Source organism: Osmerus eperlanus, chromosome 1, assembly GCF_963692335.1.
Source record: "Osmerus eperlanus chromosome 1, fOsmEpe2.1, whole genome shotgun sequence".
NCBI lineage: Eukaryota > Metazoa > Chordata > Actinopteri > Osmeriformes > Osmeridae > Osmerus > Osmerus eperlanus.
In genome coordinates, this window is record NC_085018.1 from 11329393 (window position 1) to 11355113 (window position 25721).

General features: G+C 42.2%; 2 protein-coding genes and 1 long non-coding RNA gene across 3 annotated transcripts; 2 read left to right on the forward strand and 1 right to left on the reverse strand.

Annotated features, from left to right (window-relative positions):
• The first annotated feature begins 12735 nt into the window (after positions 1-12735).
• On the forward strand, positions 12736-17491 carry hrh1 (histamine receptor H1). Its single transcript, XM_062459502.1, has 2 exons — positions 12736-13022; positions 15228-17491. The coding sequence occupies exon 2, from the start codon at positions 15306-15308 to the stop codon at positions 16896-16898; it is 1593 nt and encodes a 530-aa protein (XP_062315486.1). The 5' UTR covers positions 12736-13022; positions 15228-15305; the 3' UTR covers positions 16899-17491.
• Positions 15062-17796, reverse strand: LOC134019056 (uncharacterized). Its single transcript, XR_009929974.1, has 3 exons — positions 17679-17796; positions 15606-15860; positions 15062-15495 (listed from the first exon to the last, which is right to left on the reverse strand). It is a non-coding gene; the product is annotated as an uncharacterized LOC134019056 (long non-coding RNA).
• A 337-nt stretch (positions 17797-18133) lies between these two features.
• On the forward strand, positions 18134-24352 carry atg7 (ATG7 autophagy related 7 homolog (S. cerevisiae)). Its single transcript, XM_062459515.1, has 12 exons — positions 18134-18283; positions 18883-19073; positions 19353-19407; positions 19493-19610; positions 20112-20189; positions 20271-20387; positions 21907-22053; positions 22174-22262; positions 22572-22693; positions 23193-23283; positions 23392-23536; positions 24001-24352. The coding sequence occupies exons 2-12, from the start codon at positions 18908-18910 to the stop codon at positions 24319-24321; spliced, it is 1449 nt and encodes a 482-aa protein (XP_062315499.1). The 5' UTR covers positions 18134-18283; positions 18883-18907; the 3' UTR covers positions 24322-24352.
• The last annotated feature ends 1369 nt before the right edge of the window (positions 24353-25721 follow it).

Below are 25721 nucleotides of genomic sequence, written 5' to 3' on the forward strand. Positions count from 1 at the left end.
ATTAATAAGCCAAAAATGTTGCACAATCTGTTTTTCAAAATGTGTATCCCCATGGGTAAGAATTACTATACTACTTAAGTCTTCAATTATCTCAAACTGATTTAAAAATCAGCAATTACTCATTTTAAAATACAGACAGCTTTGTAGAAAATTATGTTTCATACACTTGACTTTTACTTGCCTGGGGGGAATTAGTGAAATGTCGGCATTATGATGTTTTCTCGTGATTATTATTGAAGCCAACTAGTGAGGACTCTCGTCACAATGCTAATGGATTTATTTAATATGTTGTGAAGTTCTCTCAAATTTAAGTGTTGTAGATGTGGTTCAGTGACTACTCTTGTTTGATAATTAGTTAATAGTTTACTTTGTTACTTTAGTTACTTTAGTATATTAGTTATTACGTCTGCTGCATGATGCCTAGGCTTCAGCTCAGCAGGCTGACACAGCCCTGTGGCTCCTGGGTAGATCACATTATTCTTAGAAAATTAAATGGCTCCCCGAGAAACTTTACTGAGAATGTGTGTTTAATCTTCTCTTATTAAATGTCAGACAGAGGTCATGCTCTTTCCAGGTGTGGTCATGGGAGAAAATAAGTATTCATTTGTTCACAGTTCCACACCAAAACGTTACTGATTTAACAATTTCACAATCTAAGTAGGTCATCTGAGAACCAGACAGCAACATAACACTGTATCATGTTCAGAACCACACACATCATTTGACTGAAAAAACAGTGAGGTATGTTCAGAGGGTTCCTCAAAATAGGATTTACTGACCGCGTATGGTCCTGCAGTAGGTGAACATGTAAATCCCATATCGAGATCTCAATGTGGCTTTGTCCTTATTAAAAGGAAGCTAATGAACATGTCTTCGTGACCGTGTGTACTGTACATCTACACCCATGCCATACTTGAGAATTGAAAAGCACCCAGAGATGTCTGAGAGAAATTATCTGTGGTAATGGAAGTTGATTTTGAATTCAAATCTGAACTTGAGGGGAGGTTTTACAAACCTAAAACATACATATTTTTGCGTCATGAGAAGAGCCGACTAGGGCAGGCAAGATTGAGGAAGTGCAACCGGGCAGGAAGGACAACGCAAACACAGGTTCCACAGGAAGATAGCACTTTATTTTCCAGGAACAGCCTACAAAAAATGAAACTCAGGCAGGTTCCTCCTCCAAACTTCCACAGTCCAACAAAAATCCACAAAAGTTAAACAAAAACGTATTTCCCCTTCAACGCCGTCCTTCACTCACCAAACAGGGCTTACTATTCAACCTGTTGCTCTCTGGTCCAATCTAACCAGCCATGTGCCCACTGTCTCTCTGGTTCCTCTCCCCTGCTCTTTCCCCTCCCCCCCTTGTCTAGTCCTAACTTAATTAGGTGGCTTACACATCTACACCTGTCCAATTGGTGAGGGATTCTGGGAGATGTAGTGTGGGCCACTGCCACCATTTTGGGGTGTTGCCACCTCTCTTGTCTAGGAATGTGACATCCCTCCACTACCTGTCCCCTTGTGATGTCACAATATTTACTTACTAACTATGTCAGGAGTGATCTAGCTAGAACTGGCATTATGTAGAATGTATGGAGCCCTGTGTGCTGCTTGGTCTCTGGTTTTGGACTGAGGATTGGATTGGAGGATTTGGACTGATTTCAGGACCTCACATCTCCACTCTCAGCTGTTATTCCACACTTTGGAATATTTATTTTGGAGCAGCTCAGACAGCCTCAAGTTCAAATGTTGTTATTCCCAAAAAAGTGTAATTTCCTGCATGCAATAAGATGACTTAATGCTATCTGGCAGCTGAGCACAACTGGGGCATCCAGTCAGTAATTAAGAGTAAGACTGACCATAGGAACCACTAAAACCATCCAGCGGAATTCTGATACTGTGCATCCTAACTAGTATCTTTCTCCTCCCTGGTGGCTCCTGGTTGTTCTGGCCCCATGCATGGCCTGCGTGTCTGTAAATGACTGGGAGCAATGTGAGGTGAAGGGACTGAGTGTGCTCAGGGCACCCATCAAGATGTGGTCCCTCTAATAGGGGTGGTCACTTCTTGCCTGCTTGGATGTGTTGCTGGTGTCTCACAAGCCAGGAGCCCTCCTCTCTCTTCTTTTCATCAGAGAGCTGATGAAACAGGTCGGACTATGCAAGTCCACATAGAGTACAGCCAAGCCAGTATACAAGCCATTCATTCAATCATTCAAAGGTCTGCTATTATTCTACCGATTCTGGATTTGCTAATGCTAACGGTCACAGGAACTGTTCCAAAACAAGGTGTGATGGGACTAAACAGAGTCCCAAGCAAACCATCTCTTTGTACTGGTTAGACCCTCTGAAAGCCAGAACCATAGCAAAAACAAGTTCTTATTCAAATGAAGGGAAACCTGAACAGGAACTGTTGTGATGATGCTGTTCCACAGGGGGTGTGACCAGGGGAGGGCTAATTAGCATTCATAGCCTGTGGACACACCAGCTCACAGGGTCCATGTCATAAATGCATGAGGGCATTCCATAAAGGTGGAGCGACAAGGTGATGGATTGGATGAGGGAGTTTCAACGGTAATAGAGTGTCAGGAGGTGAATAGGGGGAAGCGATGCACTGTAGATGGTGGTAGACTGTGGTGTGCGTGTGTGCTGGGGTCTTTGATGTTGAGTTGGGTAAGCAATGTTGACATGTGATGGGCCAAGGGAGAGTGAGTTGGATTGAGGTGCAGTGGTGAGTCAGGTAACTGTCTGGGCTGGGACACTCACCATTCCCATGTGTCACACATGGTCAGGTAGGAAGCTGCTGATGGGTGTATGAGCGTGCTTCGGGCGGACCACTGGACCTCCTGCCCGTCCAGGAGCTGAGGGGGAGCAGGGCAGGGCAGGGCAGGGCGGAGCAGAGGAGGACACAGACAAGAACAAAATCCAAACTAAACTGTGACTCATAAGCTGGTAACAGGATGGTCTCTGTTCCTGGTGAGGCCTTTTACATGTTTCATAACACATAACATTTACACAAATTTCACCTGCGACATAACTTAAAAGGTCCTACATTGCTGGACAGTTTTATGTTTTCTTTTAAATCATAAAAGCTTGATGCTAAATGTCGTCTCATCCAGTGACATAGAGTTCAGCTTGGCAGGACATTCACATTGTGTTTGAGCTGACGTTGATGTATTGTATGCTGATGTTCTGCTTGAAAGCACAGTGATTAGTTCCTACATTGTAACATCAAGACGTCTGATTTAATCTGGATATGAACATTGACTTATCCTGTGTGGATCACAGAAAAATACTTCTTTCTTAATGGCTGTAGATGTTGACACCACAGTTTTTAGATAGCATGCTACTTATATATTTCCGAATTTCTGGATGTTTGGTTTTGGAGAATCAGCCCATTCAGCTCATACTTAAACAGTTAAATGTAAGGAGAAAAATACCATACATCGACTTTTGCTAAACCCTAGAAATATTTTAAGAGTGAAAAAAGTGGGGAGTTAACATCCAAGACAAGATGTTTTACTGCCTCAGGGTAAACTTCCTCTACCTTAGTTGTGTTGTGACTGGCTGCTAATGGATCACCTCCACAGAAGTCTCCTAAGAGACCAGAGCGAGGTGGCTTGGGTTCAGTACTGCGAGGTTACCCCAGTCAACCTTGAGGTTTGTTATGTGCTCCAAGACAATGCAGTTCCCATGGTATCCATGCAGCTCCAGTAGTCCCAGCAGTTTATTACCCATGGCCTCCACATGGTCGGTCTCAGTGATTGATGGCGTACTTGATTAGATATATGTTCATTATGTCAACCGGCATTATAATGCAGTTAGCAATTTTCATAAATCACAGTTTATAAAAATGAGATGTCTCCCGTGCTAACTGTGATTTATCTTTACAATTACACTTACCAGAGTAATAACATAACAAGTATCATTTAATAAGGTCCAGATGGGGCCATTTCCCATGTTGAAAATAAATCCAAGGTTTTGCTGTTTTTAAGCATGGCTACCAGTAATTGGGTCTCCCATTTAACTGTCCTAAACACAGTTAATGCCTCACCTGCTGTACTTCTAGACTGGTGCTGCCCTTACTTCCCTTGAAAACGTTGGTTAAAATATGCATCACATGCAATGTAGCACTCAAGCTCTGACCTCAAAGAAATAGCTAATTGCAATGAGCGATCTTTGGATGTTACTCCTGACAGTCGTTCTAGATTAAAGGGTTCTGGAGACGTCTGGCGGATACCCAGTAATGAGTTTTCCTTTCTCCACATCCAAAACACAAATGAGGCTGTTATTAGCCTTGACCTTTCTCGTCACCTCTGTATTCCTCGCGTCAGACGGCAGCTAGCATCAGTCAGGACGATAAGCGGGGCTGACAGATTTCTCCCGGACCTGTAACACATATCTGACCCTCCCCACGGCTCTGCTGTGTTCTTTCTCACTCGCACACACTCCCTTCTGCCTTCCTCTGTTTCACCTCATGAGGCTCCACACACACAGACATGGGGGCTTTCTTTGGATTTGGACTGGGATCTCATATGCAGCGTGTGATTACATCATGAAGGGGAACGGTGTGTTCCTTTTTCACGTGGGTGTGGAGACCGATGATGCATGACGTTGAGGTGAACGTTATCTTCTGGGGTCAGTTGCTTGTCGCCCTGTAATGGTGGGATCTGAACCACCATCCATTCATCCATCTACCGTTCATCTACCATTCATCTACCATCCATCTACCACCCATCCATCGTCCATCCATCATCCATCCACCATCCAGCTACCACCCATCTACCATCCATCCACCAATCATCCACCATCCATGTACTATCCATCAAACATCCATCCATCATTCATCCATCCACCATCCATCTATCACCCATCTACCAACCATGTAAACCCAGTTCTGACTTACATCGTGTTAAATAGTTCTACCTATGCAGGAAGAGGTTCTGTGATGATCACATTCTGAATGTTGAAGGCCTACACGTTTTTCCATGATTCTTTGGACTGTGTTAAGTGACCCAAGTAAAGTCATCACAGCTGAATTATGACTGAGCCCATCACACCTGACAGCTGTCATTCCTACATACGCTCAATTGACTTGAAGAAATTCACTGAATTATGTTTGGATTGCATCGGGTCATCTGTCCCAAAATGGTCATTAGCAACAACAGTGCCTGGATGCTTAGCCAATTAAAATATTGTGCAGCTTTTCACATCAGCCTACAATATCATGGGGAAGGCTAGACGCTTCCAAAAAAGAATTACAACACAAGAATGTCAGCTTACAACAGCTGCAACATGAAGTCTTAATACCCATATTTCTGTTGGCAGATCCCTTTTATAGAGACTGTCGAGTCCTCTGCTTTTGTAGCATTAAACACACTAATGTGGATTGAGTTTGAAAATACCCACAGCAAACCTTATTAGGAAGTAGACTGCACGCTGTCTGAATGATGGCACATATCTGTTCCCAACACAGTATCTGGAAATGTTCTCAAACAAATGTGGCCTAGTTTCACAGATTCAGAGTAATAATGTTTCTTTACACAAAGGAGTCCTGTCTCAAGTGAAATGATCCTTCTGGCATGAAGTAAATGTTAGCATGGGGACAGACAGCCCCATATCTTCCTGTTCCGCGCTAAAAGCCAAATAAGAAATTAGTTCCCGCTCCATTGCCACCCATCATCTGAATTCAGACAGTGCAACAACAACACACAATACATCATGCTGTCAATTTAAAAAACAAAATGAAATTTGATTGCCCTGTACAGGATCATTGACTTCAAGAGTGTGGGGGAATGATTATGATGAAAGCCATGGCTCTCTTAAAACAGAAACACTGGTTGGGAGATTGATGATTTATATAAACATACAGAATATGGATTTTTATCAGCAGCAACAAAAGTTGAGTGAAATTTCACTGGTGCACTTGCATCAACTCATGCCCAAAAGTTAAAGTATTTGATTTGAAAACTAGAAAGTGTCATCCATCAGATGAAACTATGTGCAAGTCCCAAAGCTCTTCGATATTCAGTGTTGATTAAGTGGTACAAAATACTCAATAATATGAATGGTTAAAAGTTTTAGATAGAACTGGTTTTCAATGTGACGAAATATCTTTATTTAATAAAGACCATTGCTCATTATGTTGATCCTATGCTGCGTGTTTTAATTGTTGGTGTCATCCTCCATCAAATACAACTAGAGCACCCGGTCCCTTCTATTTTTCTCCTCAAAGAATGATATGAAGCGTCACCAGCAGCCCTTGTCTCTTGTTTTCCATTAGTTAGCAGGTCTAATGTATTTAGCGTGTGAGAGAAATCAAAGAGGAGCTTTAAAATATTTCAGGAGGGAGGCAGGCTGTTTCCCACAAGGTGCAGTCAGAGATAAGGCCCAGAGAGTGGTGGGGCTTGTGGTCCTCATGCAGATTTGCATGACTTTGAACAGCTCGGCTTCCATTGTGACAGACAGTGTTCCACAGCTGCAGAACACTGCCACGTGATGGACAGGGACTGGAATTGCACAGATAACCTTCTTCAGCCTGTATGTCTGTCAGAGGATGTATATGTACCCCCACACTCGGGCTTCACAATTTTCTTTGTCTGGATAAATATACTAAACGTGGAGTGAAGGTCATGTGAAGACACATTATATCTAGGAGAAGTCTGCGTGTGTGTGTGTGTGTGTGTGTGTGTGTTTGTGCACATGTTTATGTGGCCGTAATGGAAAAGAGAAGGGATGCGTGACAGGCGGGATCAACATTTTGTGTCTCCTTGTCTTGTGTGTGTGCGTGCGCGCACACTTATGTGTGTGCATGTGTGTGTGTTTGTGTGTGTGAAGGGGCAAGACCATGCAAATGTTTTCATTTAATTACATCTTGAGCTTTACAGAATACAGAAACAGACATTAAGGAAGTTGCACTTTAGCATTCAGACATAAATACAACCTTCCTATCAGCATGAATTCACTTCGGAAAACTATAATGGAACCTTCTAGTAATTCTTCAAGTCTGGCCCTCCTTATTATCGTAGCTGGATCACACCATGCACAATCCATATTTCTCTATAAAGTGTCCAGTTCCTGCTGCAGGCACAGTGCACAACCCTGTACAGCTGTGGTTCTTGTCCAGGACCAATCAGGAACCAATCAGATCAGACTATGCGGACATGTGCGGTACTTATTCCTCAAATTAGATTATCGAAATGATCTCCTCCTACTTCCTGGCCTTCATACACATCATGCATTACAGTGTTCGTTTCAGTGAGCCTCTTTACATAAAGGAATCCTTGCTCTGGTTAGTCTCTCTTAGTAACAGGAAATGACACACGGCTGATATAAATTTGCTGCTACATTTTTTCTTTCACATGCTGCCACACAGAAATATATATTTAACATACAGTATATGCCATGTCATTTCACTATGTTCATTACACAACTAGATGTTTTGGGTCAAATTCTATATGAAAGCTACATTGACAGAACAGTCATAACAGTCACGATATGATTGGAATTGTCTTTATAATACATTTATTTAATGTATAGCTTGCATTCTTGAATGACATGATATAGAAAGGAAAATGCCATTGGGGTAATATTGCTCCATTGTTTGTAATGTTTCTTGGTGCCCATGATTTGATAGTCATGCAAAGTACTGCAGAAGCGTCTGAACATATCTTGGGAGTAGCCCCAGGATCTGACAGTGTTTGCGTGATGCTTCACCACTAATCTGAGGGAGAAGAAGACACATGCAGTTTGGCTGCCAACTCAAAAAGGTTTTTCTGATATGGTTTGGACGTTTATTATAAACAAGAAGTCCTGAGGCAGAGAGTACTGTTCGGGGTTATACAGAATCACTCAACAAACCCTTCAAGTACAAATACAAAAAATACAAAATGCTTCAATGAACAGAGCACAATTTTGTTAGTGCTCGGTCACTTGCTATCTCGGATAGCTGTCTGTAAAATGGCAACATTTGAAGTTTTCAACATGATTTATTTTGTTGCATTTGTTCTTTTCTTTAGAATGTCAAAGAATACAAGGTTTGAATGAGACCAGGTTACCGAGGTGTGGGCTGAGAGCAGGCCCTTGTCAATTACAGTTCTGGGTTTGCAGCCTGAGCTTTGTTGGTGAGAATGGTGGGGTCTTGGAATGGTAAAACAACTAGGTTAGTGTCTCTTTTGTTGTCAGGACTGTGTGGGGTCTTGAAAGGTAGTAAAAGTGTGAATGGTGGCTGAGGGCCGGTGCATGGCCTGGGGCAGTATTGTATGTGGCTGTGTCTGTGTCTCTGTGCCCAGCTTTGTGGGTCTCCAGTGCAGTGCATTATTCTTCATTAGAAACAGTTCACTGCCTCTGACTATTTCGGGCCAATCCGAGGAACAGGTCAAACCAGACTCCCCAGCCACTCTGTCTCGGCCAATGAATACTCACTGTGCTGATAAATAGAAATTACCATTTCAAATTTGTGCCACTCCATTTTTGTCTCCCTGTTTATTGTCGTGACACTTTTTGCGGGGGCATTGAAACATTGTTAAATCGTTGCAAGATTGAGAAGTTTTTGGGAGTACAATTTAAGTACAATCAGTTTCATTGAAAATGTTCTCTGGACATCACTATTCCATTAAAATATTAAGTTACATTTACTGCCATCTATCGGAATGTCTTTGAAATGCTTGCAACAGGTAAGGGGCTTTGAATAGTAATCTATATTCATGGAGAATAGAAATCAAATTAGAACTATAATTGTCAGACCCTGTGTACTGTAAAATACCAAACTCAATGCAATAGTCCCATGATGTGTTGGTGATGGAATCCTACTCTCCACTTTCCTTCATGTCTTATTCAGCTGATTCCTTTGATCTGAATATTCTACAATAAAGAACAATATATAAGAACAGTATATAAGAACAGTATATAAGAACAGTATATTAGAACAGTATATAAGAACAGTATATAAGGACAGTATATAAGAACAGTATATAAGAACAGTATATAAGGACAGTATATAAGGACAGTATATAAGGACAATATATAAGAACAGTATATAAGAACAATATATAAGAACAGTATATAAGAACAGTATATAAGGACAATATATAAGAACAGTATATAAGAACAGTATATAAGAACAGTATATAAGGACAATATATAAGAACAGTATATAAGAACAGTATATAAGAACAGTATATAAGAACAGTATATAAGGACAATATATAAGAACAGTATATAAGAACAGTATATAAGAACAGTATATAAGAACAGTATATAAGGACAGTATATAAGAACAGTATATAAGAACAGTATATAAGGAGAAGAGGCGTGGGCATCACAGCAGAGTCAATGTGGGGGGTGAGATTACACAACTCTATCACCTCACATGACAAGTGTCTATTTACTATTTAGAGGAATATAGGAGATATTAAACTATATTCATGGAGAATAGAAATCAAATTAGAACTATAATTGTCAGACCCTGTGTACTGTAAAATACCAAACTCAATGCAATAGTCCCATGATGTGTTGGTGATGGAATCCTACTCTCCACTTTCCTTCATGTCTTACATTTACATTTATTCATTTAGCAGACGCTTTTATCCAAAGCGACTTCCAAGAGAGAGCTTTACAAAGTGCATAGGTCACTGATCATAACAACGAGATAGCCACAAAACATTGCGAGTAGCCAAAACATGAAGCACACATTGTGAACAACCAAAATAAGTGCCAAAGGGAAGAACCATAAGAGCATGTAGTTAAACAACTTACAATTAAACAACATGAACTGCTATAAGTGCAAGTGTACCTGTGGAAAAAAGCAAGCAACAATAATAAAAACAATATATCACAGCGAGTACAAAAATTTAAGTCAGTTACCACTAACCACAAGAGCAACAAGTCTCTAAGCAAGAGTCATTGTGATCCTTGAGGAAACTAACATCGGGTCAAGCGAACCATTCCTAAGTACCGTTGTACTCCTGGAACAAGTGCGTCTTGAGCCTTTTCTTGAAGGTGGAGAGACAGTCAGTGTCTCTGATGGAGGTGGGGAGTTGATTCCACCACTGGGGGGCCAGACAGGAGAAGAGCTTGTGTTGGGACCGGGCGGTCTTGAGCGGTGGGACCACCAGGCGGTTGTCTGAAGAAGACCGTAGGTGACGGGTGGGGGTGTAAGGCTGCAGGAGAGACTTGATGTAGACGGGTGCAGTCCCGTTCACTGCTCGGAAGGTCAATACCAGGGTCTTGAATCTGATACGGGCCATGATAGGTAGCCAGTGAAGAGAGATGAGGAGCGGGGTAACATGGGAGCGTCTGGGTAGATTGTAGACCAGGCGGGCCGCTGCGTTCTGAATCCTCTAGAGAGGGCGGGTTGCACATGCTGGGAGACCAGCGAGCAGCGAGTTGCAATAGTCCAACTTGGAGAGGACAAGTGCTTGGACTAGCAGCTGGGTGGAGTGCTCAGACAGGTATCTCCTGATCTTCCGGATGTTGTAGAGGGTGAATCTACACGACCGGGAGACCGCAGCAATGTGGGCCGTGAGGGAGAGCTCGTCGTCCATGGTAACCCCAAGGTTCCTGGCAGAGGATGAAGGGGTCACCGTCGCAGATCCCAGGGTGATTGAGAGATCGTGGGAGATGGAGGGTTTAGCCGGGATGATGAGAAGTTCTGTTTTGGCGAGGTTCAGCTGGAGGTGGTGCTCGGTCATCCAGGCGGAGATGTCTGTGAGGCAGGCCTCAATCCTAGCTGAGATCCCCGGATCGGTCGGGGGGAACGACAGGTACAGCTGCGTGTCGTCAGCGTAGCAGTGGTCTTATTGTCTTATTCAGCTGATTCCTTTGATCTGAATATTCTACAATAAAGAACAATATATAAGAACAGTATATAAGAACAGTATATAAGAACAGTATATAAGAACAGTATATTAGAACAGTATATAAGAACAGTATATAAGGACAGTATATAAGAACAGTATATAAGGACAATACATAAGAACAGTATATAAGAACAATATATAAGAACAGTATATAAGAACAGTATATAAGGACAATATATAAGAACAGTATATAAGAACAGTATATAAGAACAGTATATAAGGACAATATATAAGAACAGTATATAAGAACAGTATATAAGAACAGTATATAAGAACAGTATATAAGGACAATATATAAGAACAGTATATAAGAACAGTATATAAGAACAGTATATAAGAACAGTATATAAGGACAGTATATAAAAACAGTATATAAGAACAGTATATAAAGAGAAAAGGCGTGGGCATCACAGCAGAGTCAATGTGGGGGGTGAGATTACACAACTCTATCACCTCACATGACAAGTGTCTATTTACTATTTAGAGGAATATAGGAGATATTAAACTCTCAGGGAAATACTCATCTTCTCAAAACACATTTGATGGCCATAGGGAGTCTACTGTGCATTGTGCTCCAGATTCAAACAAGTACTACAGTATCTGACCTCAGTCGGTGAGGTATACAACCAGCAGATGTCAGCATTGACCTTCTAGGTAGAACTCAATAAAGATGGTGGACAGAGACAGGAGTTCAACATCCCAAACTTATCAAACATTCCCTACTTTACGTTATTATGAAACTTTTGTTCTGTTGGATTGTAAAGACGGCTTACAGTAAATCACAACTCGACTAACTCAATGATCTATTCATGTGTTTGTGGTGAATGCGGTAGAAGTAACCACACTCTATCTTTTCATTTGTTTATTGACCATGATTACCGGTAATATAAATATATTCACCAAGGTGTGACCTGCCTGTTTGACAGCGTGTATTGATTGCTCTCCGTTCACTGGCCCTTGATATATATCTCTTATTTAAAAGCATACACTGTGAAATATTACAGCCTCATTTTGTTATGTCCAATTACTTCTTTTTAACTCAAAGAGCTCTGACAAGTTTTGGATTTTGAACTCAACTGAGTTTTCTATTCTATTATAATAGAAACTATGATCCTGCACCCATGTAAACCAAGGGAGGGACAGTCATTTATAATTAAGGAATCCTATCATTACATGCATACAGCTGACATGAGTGTGGTGCACAAACTAAGTGAAGACATTTGTGTGATTTGTGTAATTTGTCAACAACCACATTATCCAGTACTCGGATATGGCTTCAACGTGATTAATACAAACACACACACACAGTTAAGATGTAAATTTGCATAGTCGTCCAAGCATCAGTTACAGGGAATCTAATATCTGAACTTAACTTCCACTAGTCTGGTATGGTCCCCATGTGATTAATTCAAACACTTACATTGACACAGAGGTCCACAACAATAAGATATCGGGTATTACATGTACATGTAGTCATTTAGCAGACGCTCTTATCCAGATCGACTTACAGTAAGTACAGGGACATTCCCCCCGAGGCAAGTAGGGTGAAGTGCCTTGCCCAAGGACACAACGTCATTTTGCACGGCCGGGAATCGAACTGGCAACCTTCAGATTACTAGCCCGATTCCCTCACCACTCAGCCACCTGACTCCCACGGGTATGGCATTAATCAGACATGACTGGGAGGAGGAAGTTAGGAATCATGGATAAACCCATTATGATGTTCACACTGGACAGTGATGCTGTTAGGGAAATAGGAATCGTCACATAGAGACAACATCCTGATACACTGCTTATGCTACTCTGTTTAGTGTAAAAGTCACCGGTACCGTAAACACATTTAATAACCATAGAATAGGGTCAGTTCAACCATGGATGTTTTGGTTTATAGTAATTTATGGAACTGCAATAGGTTGCCGACAGTTTAAGGGACAGAGCGTGAAGAGGTCACACCCTTCTTAAGTAAAGATGGGTGTGTGGTGCCGCAAGCTCGCAGCAGACTTTACCCTACCATCAATTGAAACATCAGCAATAATCTTTACGGAGAACCTGTTCGAGGTTTAGTCAAAGATTCTACTTCTAGTATTTGGTGAGTAATTTGTAATTGTTTACATTTACGACATTTGGACAATGGTAAGGAAACGTTGTCAAATTCCTTTGCAATAGGTCGGTTTCGATTGAATACGTGAGCTACTTTTATCATTTAGTTCAAATGTAGTTACAGTTAGTCATTTTAGCTACAGTTAGTCATTTTTTATGATCATGGCGCTGTAGCAAAATTAGTACAATGTACAGGAAAGGCTGTCAAGATTTAGTTGGCATGGGCTATCATGAGGGATTCCACAGGTGGCAGCTTTTTGTGGCATAAACTAAAATAGAAAGAATGTTGTTTTAAATTGTGATTGCGAAGAATGGCTATCGGTAAATGAAATGTGAAAGTATATAGTCACTAAATTGCTACTCCAAATTCGTAGTTTTATTGCATTTCAGAAGTGGCTACAACCTAGCCTAAACTTACATTTACATTTATGCTTAGCATACATTGTATTCACAACGCTTTTATCCAAACCGACCCATGCTACTGTCACACATTAAAAATCAAGGATAAAAAAGATTACATAAATCCGTGTATCATTCGTTCTTTCATTTTTCAATTGAGAAACCAAAAACGAGAAACGAAAAACGATTGTTTTTCTTGTTATTCAATTGAGAAACCAAAATCCAAAAACCAAATCCAAAAACGGGGCACTGACCGAAAATGATTTAGAAATGTTGTTTTGGGTGACCCGGAACTTGTGACCCAAATGACTTCTTCGTGTATTCCACTAATGTCTCTTAATCTAGATAGCCTACTCAAACAATCATGGAGTTTTATATTGTTTAACGTGCGGCCATGGTGTCGACACCACTGTTACTCAAAGTGGCTCTTAGCGCAGCGCTGGGTTTATAGGCAAAATAGATAGGCTAACCTGGAAGGTCCTGCCGATTTTTTCGGTTGTCATCAGGATTGTAAATTAACTTTTTTGATCGCCAGCCAATGTGGCTATGGTAACAATCAGAATTTCCACTAACCACATTTTCGGTGAAAATAAGAGAAATTATGAGTGCCACTGAATGCATTTGATCATTTTATTAACATTGTTGGCATGAAAAACACAAGTACAATACATACAACAAAATATACACTGAAAGTGCAAACATTCCATTTCAAGTTTGGGATCTATCTACATTCTTCCTTGTGTTTTCTGGTGGACGCTCGTTTCCATGGTTTCTCGCTCTGGTTACACTGCAAACTGCGCGCAGCCAACGGGCGTATGAGTAACAACTTCCGGGTCACCAAAAACACAATTTCTAAATCATTTTGGGTCAGTGCCCCGTTTTTTGATTTGTTTTTTTTTGATTTTGGTTTCTGAATTGAATAACAAGAAAAACAATCGTTTTTCGTTTCCCGTTTTTCGTTTCTCAATTGAATAACGGAAAAACGAATAATTTTTGTTTTTTGGTTTATCAATTGAAAAATGAAAGAACGAATGATACACGGATTTACATAGCCTATCGAACAGTGGTTCGGTGTGCATGGTCAATGAACAGTCGGTATTGTAACCGGTAAACAACAAAAATAACAACATCTAAGCTTCTAGCACATATGCAACAATAAACTTCATGAAAAGGTACAAGTCGAAACAGAAGTCTTTGCAGACGCTAGTGTTCGAAATCCTGTGTATTATACTGTATTTAATACGAGGAAGTTTAAAGTGGGAATGGTTTTTAACTGAGAAATTATCTATACAACTGTGGAGCGTTTGTTATTGCAGGGCCTACAGGTATACTTGGATAATGAAAGTGAATTATTTTGTTCAGATAGTGACTAGCACTCCCTGCAACTCTGGGCGGCCATATGTAACTCAATATTAGTTATTTGTCAGTGATTGAGAATAATTTAAAGCCCAGCATTAATCATAATCTGTATAGAATGAGTAGGCTAACAGGTTCCTTGAGGACAAGGATAAGCGCATAAACATGAAGATTGTGATATCAATCAATTGAAACTGCATTAATTAGAAACATAAATGCAGAGACATTCTAGTTCTGATGGCTCTGCCTAGACTGCTCCATAGCAACAGACAAGCTCTATTCATTTTTGAATATCAATGCCCTATACTGTTCTGTGGAGTAAATTATTTTAAAAACCATGTCAACAGAAATTCTCACATGGGTGTAAATGGAAAAATACAATTCAGATTCTCCGGGTCTTCGTGTTGTTCTTGTTGTTAGCCAGTATTATTGTTTATAAAACAGATTTGAACCGTGCATTTAACATAAATCATTTCTGCGTCACATAATGGTGCTCCCTTTTCTTCTTTATTGTAGTTGTTGGCAAAATCTGCTCAGAAGTCAGTTTCAACAACCATATCATCATGTGAGGACACCTGGAGGTGACTGGCTGCCATGATGGAGTCTGCATCCAAAGTGACCACAGACCATCCTTGCAACAGTACTTGCAGCTCGGCAGGCTCCAATGAGACACTGCTGTACAACTCCACCATCTCCTTGCACCACTTTAACAAGGCCCTTTTAGGAGTGTCCCTGGGCAGCCTGTCCCTGTTAACGGTGATCATGAACATCTTGGTCCTCTATGCTGTGAAGAAGGAGAAGACTTTACACACTGTGGGCAACCTCTACATAGTCAGCCTTTCTGTGGCAGACCTCATTGTTGGAGCCACTGTGATGCCCCTGAACCTGGTCTACCTGCTGGAGGATGAATGGAAACTCGGTCGCATAGTCTGCCAATTTTGGTTAATCATGGACTATGTTGCCAGCACAGCATCTATTTTCAGCCTGTTCATCTTGTGCCTGGATCGATATCGGTCGGTGCGCCAGCCGCTGAAGTACCTGAAGTATCGCACCAGAGGCAAGGCCAGTGTCATGATCACAGGTGCCTGGCTCCTCTCCATGACGTGGATCCTCCCCATACTGGGATGGCGGTCCTTTACTCATGTCCAGCTGAAACCAGAGATGGAGAACAAATGTGACACGGACTTCAGGTTTGTCACCTGGTTTAAAGTTATAACCGCCGTCTTCAACTTTTATGTGCCATCTATTTTGATGCTTTGGTTTTATACACGCATTTACTTGGCGGTGAGACAACACATTCGAGAAAGAGAGCGAATCATCAATCCTGTAGATTCCTTTGGGGATAATGGGCCACACAATGCTCAAACACTTGAAAACGATGTCTATCAATGTCGGAGGGATAACATGGCTTCATCAGAGTATTCTCATCAGGAAAGCTTGGTGGATCACTATACTTTAGAAAAACCATATTATTCCAATGTTAAAAATGAGCGTGAAGAAATCAATTCTGAACTTGACAAAATAAATATCTGTCATTCGAGCCTGTCGAGGACCACAGAACTGACAGACTCAGCAAAATATGAAAACGGGGAGTGTTTGTCACCTCAACAAGTGAAGTCTGACTCGGATGCTTCATTGTCAGTCTCACCAGTTGGCATTCAGCATTCAGAGGACAACAACGTGGAAAAGCTGTTTGTGTCTGTCACCGACTGCCATGTCGCAGTGCCAAACTCCGTGGCTGGAGTATGTGAGATAACCCAAATTTCTGATGTTGAGAGATACACCACTATGTTGCGGCATAACAATGAATTCAATCCATCCCTGGCATTGTCGTGGCCAGAGGAGGGGGACACTAAACTGGACGGTGCCAATGGCCTAACTCTGAAACACACCTGGCAGAGGTTCTGTGAGCACTCTCGACAGCGCATACACAGCCTGCAGATCCGCAAAGAGCACAAGGCTGCCAAGCAGCTGGGCTGCATTATTGCAGCATTTATGATGTGCTGGATACCCTACTTTATCGCTTTCATGGTCATGGCTTTTTGTCAAACGTGTGTCCTTCACGACCTTCATATGTTCACTATATGGCTAGGGTACATGAACTCCACGCTCAACCCATTTATATATCCTCTTTGCAATGAGAATTTCAAAAGAGTTTTCAAAAGTATCTTGAACATCCATTCTTGAAATGTGTCCTGTGAGTACCGAGGTACTAGATCATTTCATTCATGTTGACTTATGAAGACAAAATAAAGTCTACATAGGCGTATTGTTACTTTGCAATGTAATTGCACTGCACAATGGGCTGTCAACTGTGTGTTCATCATAAAACTTTGCAGAAATGTTGTGGTTTCTGATGTCTTTCAACCGAAATGTTTTGCACAAAAGTGTATCTGGTCAAATGATTCCGTGACTCGGTGATTCAGATTTGAATATGACTGTAGACAAAACTGTGATATGTAGCTCATGTATGTGGTTTTCCAGTTTAATATATATTTTGAAACTTTTATCTGCATGTATAATACACGATTTATTTTTTTCAAGCTTATCGAGAACGAAGCGGTTATTGGCTAATAGGAACTGGCAGGAACATCAAGAATTCTGCGTTCCACTACGTGTCAAACATACATATATTCTGCGATCTGCAAAAAGAAGCAGTGAAGTTACTGTAATTGTGATTTTGTTTATTGTATGAGTATTTAGATGTATAGGCCTATGCTATATGTTTTACGTTGAATGTCTGAAGCAGTCTGCTATGCGATTATGGTTTTGATTAAAACTTAGACAACTTCAAAGTTTCATGGTCTTTTTAATGCCCAATACTAGAGATTTACTCTGCAATGCATCGATATCAGCTGAAACAGATAATCACAATGCAAATAAAGGAAAATGTTTAGCAAAACACCAGAACTGTAGGACACGATTCACCAGATTCTCCGATAGGCCCCGATTCATTAAGTTTGTCACCTGGAATGTGAACCGACGAGCATGTGACCCTCTCTGGTCCTGGCGCTTCTTTCGTTGGATACTATCCTAATGTACAAGAGATAATGCTAGCTAGAGACCAGTTCAGCATGTCTACGTTGTAGTTTCCGAACTAAAGTGTACAGTAGCTAGCCGTACGAGAGATGAAAAGGGGGGCATACAAGTTTCTGTCCGTTTTTTCTTGTTTTGTTGTTTGCGCTTTTTTGTTTTTATTTTGGTTATTTATTTTCTACTCAATGGTGCAAGCCCCATAATCTACATTCAACTCACTAGCACTAAACTAGCAGCCAGGCGGTTAGCATCAACCTTATCTATTGCCGTAGTTTATTCAACGAACTACTGCACGCCAAACAGTCTACTGTAGATCGGTAGAACTACTTTACTGGTTATTCAAAAATACCAATACCAAAAATTCGCCGAGGTTGGGGGTACGGTACAGCTAGTATGCTAGCTAGCTTCCAGTCTATCTTGATTTAGCTGGCGCTGTTTGTTTACCAGTGAGTGGACTCTCCCAAACTGCATTGCAAGTGCTGTCGTCACACCCATATGGTAGATCATATGATCTGAATAAGGAAGCAAGTTTTGTGGTAAGTGTTCGTGTGAAACATTACTTAGATAGAAAGCATGAACACGATTGAAATCCAGCTTTGCAAGTTTCTTTTTTTTCTAGATTGCTGTATATAACTTGGGCTTTTGCATGTCAGATGTCGTAGGCTACCAGTGTAACACAATCTCTGTTTGAAACATAGTCAGCTAACATGCTACCATCCATGTGTGACAGCATTCGAAACCATGATTCATGATTTGTCTGACAGACACAACGTCGTACTTTTTAAACATAACATACTTTTCTTAGCAAAGCATGAGAGTGTGTTAGTGTTTGTACCTCCCTGGCGCATGTCATTATAGTTAATAGCTTCTTTAATTACTATGACTTGTTTGACATTTTCCCAACATAAACGGGTATTTCAGGGTTTAATGAGACTTGCTGATCAAAAAAAAAGTCTCGTTCATTAACACGGAGCTCATGAAATAGCACCACGGCAATGTGCCTGTATTACGTATCAGAATGTATGCCATTCTACCCAAGACATAGACTACTTGGCATCAGGGCTACAGATGTTGTGTCTTGTTTACTGGTAAGAACCGCTGTCTGAACCACCACTATTCTCCCATGTGTTTTAAGTTAGAGAAGAAGACCTAGCATTTCGATGGCCTCTGAGTCGACTGAAACAGGCACGGCTGAACCGAAGCTGCAGTTTGCACCTTTTTGCAGTGCCCTGGAAGCCGGCTTCTGGCATCAGCTCACTCAGAAGAAACTCGACGACTACAGACTTGACGAAAGCCCTAAAAACATCAAAGGTTACTACTACAATGGTGAGTTCGAATCTAGAATCTAGCCACACCATTTCGAACCTTTTCTAAGGGTGCCATGACTGGGGAAAAAAAAAAGATTGGGAAACACTGATCTGGATTGCATAACTCAACCGTGGATTGGGTCATGTGTGTTCACACGTTCACGCTGCGTGATGTTGTACGTAGGGTTACATTACATGTGGGATTCTTCTCATCAAATGAGCTCTCTGTGAGTGATTGCCAGGCGTAATCTACCCAAGTGTGTCGCTTGTCTTATTTGCCCCGTTTTCTTTCCTACAGGTGATCCAGTTGGCCTCCCCACCCGCCTGACTTTGGAGTTCAGTGCGTTTGATGTGTAGGTACTTCAATCTATGTGGGCTACAAACAGGGGTGGGAGATACCCAGTCATTCATCTGGTTGTGTTCCTTCACTTGTCTTAGAGATGGCCCCACCCCTGCCCGCTGCTGCCCAGCTGTAGGCACCCTGTACAACATGAACACATTGGAGGCCTTTAAATCATCTGATAAGAAAGCTCTGCTGGAGAAAGAAGCAAAGGAGGTAATGACTCTATGCTGGCCTGTCCAATGCCCGCCTCACAGCAGGTGTACACAGTCATGCTCAATTGTCATCTATTGTGCAGACCCAATGTTATTTTCACATGTACATTACCTGTGCAAAAGTCTTGAAAAAGTTACGAAAAAAATGCTTACAAAAATAATTGAATGAAAAGATCAAAAAAGTATACATTTTTGGGGCAACATTTTACTTTTATGCTGCACTGATACAGAAAACAAACAAGTATACATAAGACAATGTAAATAATGTATTTGTGTAAACAATCTTGGGTGCCTAAGACTTCTGCATAGTACTGTATAGTACTATTAAAATCACACATATATATATATATATATACACTGTATACCAAAGTATTCAGTGTATACAGTATATATAAGTATGCCGTTAGTAAATTCCTTGTTTGTGACCACTTACTTGGCGATTAAACACTATTCTGATTCTGAATGTAGGCTTTGGTTCATGGCCTGTGCTTTTCCCTTCCAGATATGGGATGCAGTCCAGTCCGGAGTCGCTCTGAAGGATCCGTCCGTTCTCTGCAGATTCATTTTGCTGACTTTTGCGGTGGGTAGTTGTCCCGTATTCAGGATGAGTCTCTCCCAGCAACTGAGTTCAGTGTGGTGATCTGGGCTTTTTCTTTTTCAGGATTTGAAGAAATACCACTTCTACTACTGGTTCTGCTTCCCAGCACTTTGCTTCTCTGATCCAATCAGGCTGCTGCAAGCGCCCACCTCACTAGAGCAGGCGTTCTCCCATAAGCAGGTACAGTGTATTAACTCATAGGGGTTTAGCTCCTTTATACATGATGAAAACAGTTTGTTCTTTTATTTCGCTTTGTCCGATTGTACAATACTACAGAGTCGCAAGATACCAGTCGTTATGGATGGGCGAACGATGCCTTGTGAAGCTTTAGTGGTTTCTTCCGGATTGTGCCGGCCCAAAGAGCCGAACTATCGGCGCATTGAAAATGAACAGCGTCATATAGCAGCCGTTTAAACTGGCTGAATGAGGCGTAGTGGTTGTCTCCGACGGTAGACTACTCTACGTTATTTAATATTTTAATTAAGGCTACATGTGTTCATTTTGATCTGATATTAGTGCTCACACATTAAAATGTTGTGATACATCTGTAGGCCATTAGAATTATGTCATTTTCTCACAGTAAAAGTTAAAGAATATCTTCCGAGGTTCCCTGCACTGGGGCGCGAACTCGGGTATCCAGACTCGCATTATCAATACGTTGTCGTACAACGCTTTAACCAGCTACACCACCGAAAAAGCCGTTACCTGTTGATGCGGGTGGACGGACTTTATACAATACGGTTTTTATATCAATTAAACTAGATTACACTAATTTTTTCTAATTCTTAACATTTGTGATATGTAGGCCTATTGTGAACTGGGGGGACTTTATTTTTACTAATTATTATTACTGTTGACAATGTTGACGAATCATCAACATTTGTTTTCTGGGCACTGTATAGACCTACCTAGTCCTATCATGTTACGTTTCATTTCAATAAAATAACACAACACTCAAGTGCACGGATTTATAATTATTACAATACGGATTTGGCTAAATAATAATGACGATGGAAGAAACTCGAGCGATGCCTGGTGCTGCTTCTCTGGCAATGTGAGATTTGTCTTTAACAAGAAGCGGTGGCTTCGTTCCTTCTATGGCTCTGGTTCAGAAGAGCGGCAAAACTTCGAACCAGTTTGTGACGTTTGAAGCATTGAACCTCATCTATCACGTGGTTTCGTAATTTGATACAAGCTCAAAAAAAACTTTTCGAAACCGTGCGTATTGGTTTTGCGACACGAGCATCGACGCGTCAGTGCCTTACGTCCCATCCCTACCAGTCGTTCCCCTTGAAGCCGTTTGACGATTCCCCTGTTTGTGACCGTCAGGGTGGATGGACGGAAAACAGCGAGAGAGAGTTGAAGTAGAGGTTAACATGGCGACCGCTGCTCGTCTCTGTCTCGTCCTCCTACATACTCACTCTTTCTCTTTGCAAAGTCGACACTCATTCATAGTCATTGTATGCCTGCCTGCCTGCGTCGGAGAGGATGAGGATGGTCGTCTTGATAAAACACAGGAGTGTTGTGACTCGTGTGTGTTCATGTACAGCGCAACGCGCCTACTGTAGCATTTCAAAAGTGTGAAAATAACTATGATGAGGGATGTGTCGACTCCCATGCCTACCGATTGAATATGTCATCACATGCTTCAAAGGGTCTTGGTGACTTACCGTGAATTCATACATTCTACCTCATGCAGATCGCAGCTTTGCAAGTGGCCTACGATGCTCTCTGCACTGACAGTGGGACCACTGCAGTTCCCTACTTCCTGGTAAAGTACACTGCCGAGGCCGTCCAAGTGGCCTCGCTAGCCAACTGGGACACCTTCTTCACAGATCTGAAGAAGGTACTCACTGCCGAGTGTCAAGTTTTCTTGCTTTGTGCAAAGCTGAGAACCCTAAATAGCCCAAACCCACTTTCACGTGCCTGCGTTTTCTAATATTGCACATGTTTTGTTTTTTTGAAGGTAACTGTAGGCGTTTATGATCCATGTTCCCTGTCTCAACATCCTGGATGGCCTCTGAGGAATCTGTTGATTCTTATTGCAAGTCGATGGTAAATCCTAAACATCTTAATTTATCACTCTCTGTAAACTGTGACTCAGTTTAGAATAACAAAACGAACAGAAATTCCAGTGTAGAACTCTCCCTCCTTGCATAAAAGTCCAGCCGTCACTGGTAACTGTCATCTCCAGGCATGACTAACTTGTTAGAAAATTTGTGTAATGAGGTGAAACGTATTTTCTGCTTATTTGGAAAGCCTCACATTTGGTTGCTATAGACTGGGCCAGTGTCCTGGGCATAGACTTGAATACACACTGTGTGTGCTTAGTACTCTGTGTGTGTGTGTGTGTGTGTGTGTCAGGGGAGCGCAGCTGGATGTGGTGGAGATTCTCTGCTTCAGGGACAGAACTCTTCAGGGCACTCGGGCCGTTCAGCACAGCATTCTCTTTCAGGTCAAGCTTCCGGAGCTTTCCATCCAAACAGGTAATCTTCCTGTTGGGCTGGGCAGGAGGAACCACACTCCAAAACCTCCTCTTTTATCTGTAGGGCACAAAGGATGAAAGCTATTTAAATGGTAATGCAGTGTGTGACCCTCACTCCTTCCTGGCCTGTGATGTATTAAGTTCTATGAAGCCCTGATGCATCTTACCTATTTTTGTATACCCTTTATTATAGTTTATAAAAGAACATGTTGATTTGCCCAGTATATTCTACACTTTATTACTTTCATTAGCTATTGTATCAGTTTAAGGTGGCCCCAGTTCATAAGACTCAAGTACTTCGGGCCGTTGTTACTTAATTCCGAATGACAAAAGAGTGCATTGGAGGATTAAAGCGACAGATTCATATTGATGTATAGGATTCAGATACTGGGGGGGGGGGGGAAGAGAGATATGAAAGGTCCTCAAAGCGGATGGGAGAGATATGAAAGGTCCTCAAAGCGGATGTCACACAGCCGTGTTCAACGTCGTCGTGTTCTCAGGATGTCCCAAGAGCGTGGGCTGGGAGAAGAACCCCAAGGGGGCCATGGGCCCCAGGATGGTGAACCTCAGCGAGTGCATGGACCCCAAAAGGTACATCGCGTGCTCCGTCCCACACACATCCTTTCTCCTGGCTCCTTTCAAAAGAACCGCACTGACTTTGTGACGCGGCCGCCCCTGGGTGTCGCTTGTGTGCGCCAGACTCGCAGAGTCGTCTGTGGACCTGAATCTGAAGCTGATGCGCTGGAGGCTGGTGCCGTCTCTGGACCTGGACAAGGTGGTGTCCACCAAGTGTCTGCTGCTGGGGGCGGGAACCCTGGGCTGCAACGTGGCCAGGACTCTCATGGTGAGCCCGGGGCTAAAGTCTGGGGTGACTGACCTGGGCTGCGTTTCCCGAAAGCGTCGTGAGCCTAAGTTGATCGCAGAGTCCATCGTATGACGAATCGCGGTTTTACGGGCCGTTCCAAAAGACACCGTAGCTAAAGTGTCTCTTGAAAATTCGCATAATAGATTAGCCGACTCCTTGTGAGCATGTTTGGGAAACGCACGTAACAAATATTGATGGTTTCGTTGTTTTCTCGATCGTTGCTACGATCCATCGTTATCGGGAAACGCAGCCCTGGTCCGAGAGTTATATTAATATCAGTGGAGACTCTCCATTGAGAGGGCTTAGTCCTTGATTAGGATTCAACAGTGTGCTATCAGCATCCTATATGGTATGCTTCTACACATGCTATGTCAAAGTGACATTTACAACACACCACAAACCTGCCTGAAGTTTTTCTCTGCTTCCAACTGTTTATGTTCCAGGGCTGGGGGGTGAGACACATCACTTTTGTGGACAACGCCAAAATCTCCTACTCCAACCCGGTGCGCCAGCCCCTGTATGAGTTTGAGGACTGTCTGGCTGGGGGGAAGTCCAAGGCCATGGCAGCAGTGGAGAAGCTGGGCAAGATCTTCCCTGGAGTGGTGAGGACTGATCAACAAACAATAGGCTGGCAATCAGATCGGCCCAGGCGGTTGCTAAAACCGATTGTCCGGATCGTTAAAACCCCCCCAAAAAACTGCGCAATAGTGACGAATGCCGATGTTTTGAGTGTCCACAATGAGGACGTTTGTGCGTGGGTTTGATCTGATGTTGCGTACACTATTTTGAATTAGTCTCATCTCAGGTGTCTGCAACATGTGATGGCATTTTTTGATATAGTTACTAAGAATGTATTTTTAATAGACTGAGCTTGTGTTTAAACAAATGGATGTTGCAGTTGGTCTTAAGGTATTTATGGTGTTGGGTTATGATGCCTGATTGAGAAGCTAGGGGCACGGAGGTTGGGGGATGTTTGAGTTCTGTGGCCTAAAGGGAGATGGGTCAGTTGATCTAGCAGCCCTGACCTTTTGGCCGAGGAGATTGTGTCCTGTGTCCTGTTTGTGTTTCATTAAGGGTATCTTTACTGTCCTCATTTAGAGAAAGAGTCGTGACATCAAAAGACTTTGGTCACTTGACCTGGGGGGGTTATATTGTCTTAACTGTCACTGAGCAGTGCTGACCAATCACAGAGTTCAGAAAAACCATTTGATCTAAAGTTTATATAAGGCAGGGTTTTAGGGTTGTTCTGGATCACTCTGGCGAACGACCTGTGGCTAGCACCTCCTTCGTTATGACTGATCACAAAGTACTTTGTTAAATCATGATCTGTATAAGCAAAATACATTTATTGTAACCGCCATCTCTTGACTATTCAAATCTACACAGTGCCGCTTGAATTTCTGCCATTACAAACACCTGAGATGGTGTCTACAATCTGCTTTCACACACAAGTAGTCAAATTAGTTTTTTCTGATTTCTCCCGATTTTAGTAAACAAATATGAAATGTCAAGGATGGTGTTCATTTAGCTATCGGGTCACCTCATTATCAACGGCCACCAACATTCGGAGTTGTTGTGATGGCTCAACCATGCAGAAAATGAACCGTCTTTTTTCTTATTGATAAGCCCTTCCTCGTTATTTCTTTCATTAGGAGTTGACAATCCTCGGGGAGCTAGTGCAGTCAATTACCAAGGAAACCGCCAGACTTGGCGGGGGCTCCGTGGTACTTGGAGCTGTGAACACTGCCCGTCCCTCGCACATGAGTTCTCACATTTTCCGTAAACACCGGGAGCCGTGTTTGACTCAGTGAGGGTTTGCGTTGAGCAACAACGTAAATGGGAGCGTGGGAGGCGCAAGGTCCTGTCACTGTGTGTGTGTGTGTGTTTGCACAACAGGGTGGATAGGAGATGAAACAGATAACGCGTTGAGTGGGATTGTTTGACCCCGTTGTTCAGCTCCAGACCCTCATTCCAGCTGCTCTGAGGAGCAGATAACCAGACGTCGTGCTCTCTAAGCTAGGCTGATGTACGGTGAGATCCTGGACACTCCAATCATCCAGTCACTTCCATGACCTGCTACTATGGATGCCAACAGTGACAGGATATGTAGGACAGGGCTGACAACAGTGACAGGATATGTAGGACAGGGCTGACAACAGTGCAA

Excerpts from the sequence above, each read along its gene's own strand:
- hrh1 (XM_062459502.1), top strand. The coding sequence starts at position 15,306 with ATGATGGAGTCTGCATCCAAAGTGACCACAGACCATCCTTGCAACAGT.
- atg7 (XM_062459515.1), top strand. The coding sequence starts at position 18,908 with ATGGCCTCTGAGTCGACTGAAACAGGCACGGCTGAACCGAAGCTGCAG. Across the intron at positions 19,074-19,352 it reads CAAAGGTTACTACTACAATG|GTGATCCAGTTGGCCTCCCC; the intron begins GTGAGTTCGAAT and ends TCTTTCCTACAG. Across the intron at positions 22,054-22,173 it reads TCTTCACAGATCTGAAGAAG|GTAACTGTAGGCGTTTATGA; the intron begins GTACTCACTGCC and ends GTTTTTTTGAAG.